General features: G+C 45.6%; 1 protein-coding gene across 1 annotated transcript; it reads right to left on the reverse strand.

Moving 5' to 3' along the window:
- Positions 1-1,201: 1,201 nt before the first annotated feature.
- Positions 1,202-2,186, reverse strand: LOC309720705 (uncharacterized protein). Its single transcript, XM_082557845.1, has 2 exons — positions 1,962-2,186; positions 1,202-1,646 (listed from the first exon to the last, which is right to left on the reverse strand). The coding sequence occupies exons 1-2, from the start codon at positions 2,041-2,043 to the stop codon at positions 1,255-1,257; spliced, it is 474 nt and encodes a 157-aa protein (XP_082413971.1). The 5' UTR covers positions 2,044-2,186; the 3' UTR covers positions 1,202-1,254.
- Positions 2,187-2,466: the final 280 nt, after the last annotated feature.

Consider the following 2,466-nt stretch of genomic DNA (forward strand, 5'->3'; position numbering starts at 1 on the left):
TGATGAGTTGTGAGGGGTGGATTGTATTGAATGCTGAACTGAAGTCTATAAACAGCATTCTGGCGTAGGTGTTGTTGTTGTCTAGGTGTGAGAGGACAGAGTGCAGTGCGATGGAGACTGCATCCTCTGTGCTCCTGTTCTGGCGGTATGCGAATTGGTGGGGGTCCAGGGTGGGGGGGAGACAGGATTTGAAGTGTGCTAGGACCAGCTGCTCTAAGCACTTAGTGATGATGGGGGTGAGTGCTACTGGGCGGTAGTCATTGAGGCAAGATGGGTTGGAGTTTTTGGGTATCGGGACGATGGAGGTGGAGTTGAAGCAGGCCGGTACCACAGCGTGGGCCAAGGACAGGTTGAATATGTCTGTCAGTTCTCCTGCACCATTGGACCATATATACTTACAATACATAGTTTTTTGTTCAATATTGATAGTTTAATAATTAGAAATCTACCCTCTGGATCTATAACTGTATCGAGTACTGTAAAATTAACATTTTTATGTATTAAAATTGCTACTCCCCGTTGTCTAGAATTATAACAGGCTGCAAACACGTTAGGAAACTCAGGTGTTTTAAGTTCGTTTAAACCTGTGACAGGTCTGTGAGTTTCTTGTAATAAAACAACATCTGCCTGTAGTTTTTTAAGCTGGTTAAATATCTTTAACTTCTTTCCTCTGGTGCCAGCTCCATTTACATTCCATGTGACAAACCTCAGCATGCCCATAATTGTGTGTGTATGTCTAATGATGTACGCTGGGTGTTTCGTTTAGACAGGTGGAGAGAATGTGGAAACATCCCTTGTTTGTAAATAGAAAGAGAAAAAGAAGTGTGGTGAGAGGCTCCATAAGTCTGACTATGTGTGTGAATATTCACTAATATGAACAAGCGTGGCTTGCTTATGTGTCCTGCAAGTCTGTGCGTGCTGTGAGGCTGTTGTGAATGTGCTGCCGTTGAGCGGATGTGTTTGCGTGATCGTGGTGTGAAAATATGGAGAAATAGAGGGTGTTGTTTGTAGGTGAGTGGGGAAGTGGGTGATCACAGAGGTGAAACACAAGAGAAAGAAAGAAACCACATGAACTGTGAGCAACAACAAAAGAAAAGAAACGAAACGGAAACATTCCAATTAAAGCAATGACGGAGGGTGACGGTGTTATATCTGCTATGACATCATATTGATATTACTAGGTTAAACACATTTTAAAGGAGAAAGTGTGAATGAATAAGAAAAGAGTGTAGCGGGTTCTTATCTGGAGTGCAGTCAATATAACCACGGTGTGGTGCCGGGGTCGCGGTACAGCTGTCCGTCCACGTAGAGCCGGTCCACGGCGATGACAGCACGGAAGCCTTTCTGGATGAAGCTACGTCGAACTGGGAACAGGACCTTGCGTCGTTCCAGGATCTCTTTGGGGAACTGGTCGTTCACGCTGAAGTCCGTTCCTTTCAGCTCTCTGCCGCGACTCTTCACCTGTTCCTTCTGTTTGAATTGACTGAATTTGGCCACAATAGGCCGTGGTCTCCCGGTCCGCGACCTCACGCCCCCCAAGCGATGTACTCTATCGAAGTCGATGTTCTTTACGGTGTCCTCCGGCAGCTTCAGGTGGATTTTGATGAAGCTTTTCACCGTTGCCTCCGCGTCCTCTCCGGCAGATTCTGGAATACCAGAAAACACAAGATTATCTCTCATGCTACGGGCTTGTAGATCGATAACGGACTCTTTTATTTTTTTATTTTCAATGTTTAGCTGGGTCACGTTATTGGTGAGAGATTTGACCGACTCCCGTAGCGTGGCATTTTCAGCGGCAAGCGTTTCCACCTGCTGCTGGCTGAATTCCAGGGATTCTCTCAGAGATTTAAATTCCCGGTGTAAAATCTCCACCAGGGACAGCCTCGCATCGAAACTGGACAATCGCTTGTTGATTGACTCCAGGATGTCTGCGATGTCTTTGCTGGCAGGCGATGTTGTACCGGGGGAGTCTGCCGGGCGACATCTCTTCGATGACGGCGTCTCAATTTTGGTCGGGGAGGATGCACTCTGGGCCTTCTTCATTACTAAATCTTGAAAACAGCGGTCGATGTAATCTTGGAGAGCGTCTAAACTCTCCCCGTTGTCCTCCAGGGTGTTAGAGATGATAAAACAGATGTTGTTAGTTATATGACAATTGATTAGTATATTTGGTAATACTGAAGCTTGAAAAACTTTTGTTAAACTCTATGCTACCATTTGCTTTTTTTCCGCCAATTCTCCGGCGTCTGACGTCACCTACAACATGGGTCGCTTACCTTACTCATCACTTACCGTCGCTTACCTTGATGCACTCTCAATCATCCAGGGAAGGAAATCCCAAAAGTTGATTCTGTTCATCTGGACGTTTGGAGAAACGTTTCATCATCATCAGGTGACGTCTTCAGTCTCAGCTGACTGCAGGTTTCCAACCTTATAAACAGGACATTTGCATAATGACAAAAACTA

This window comes from Aulonocara stuartgranti (genome assembly GCF_965226115.1).
Source record: "Aulonocara stuartgranti genome assembly, chromosome: 13".
Taxonomy (NCBI): Eukaryota; Metazoa; Chordata; class Actinopteri; order Cichliformes; family Cichlidae; genus Aulonocara; species Aulonocara stuartgranti.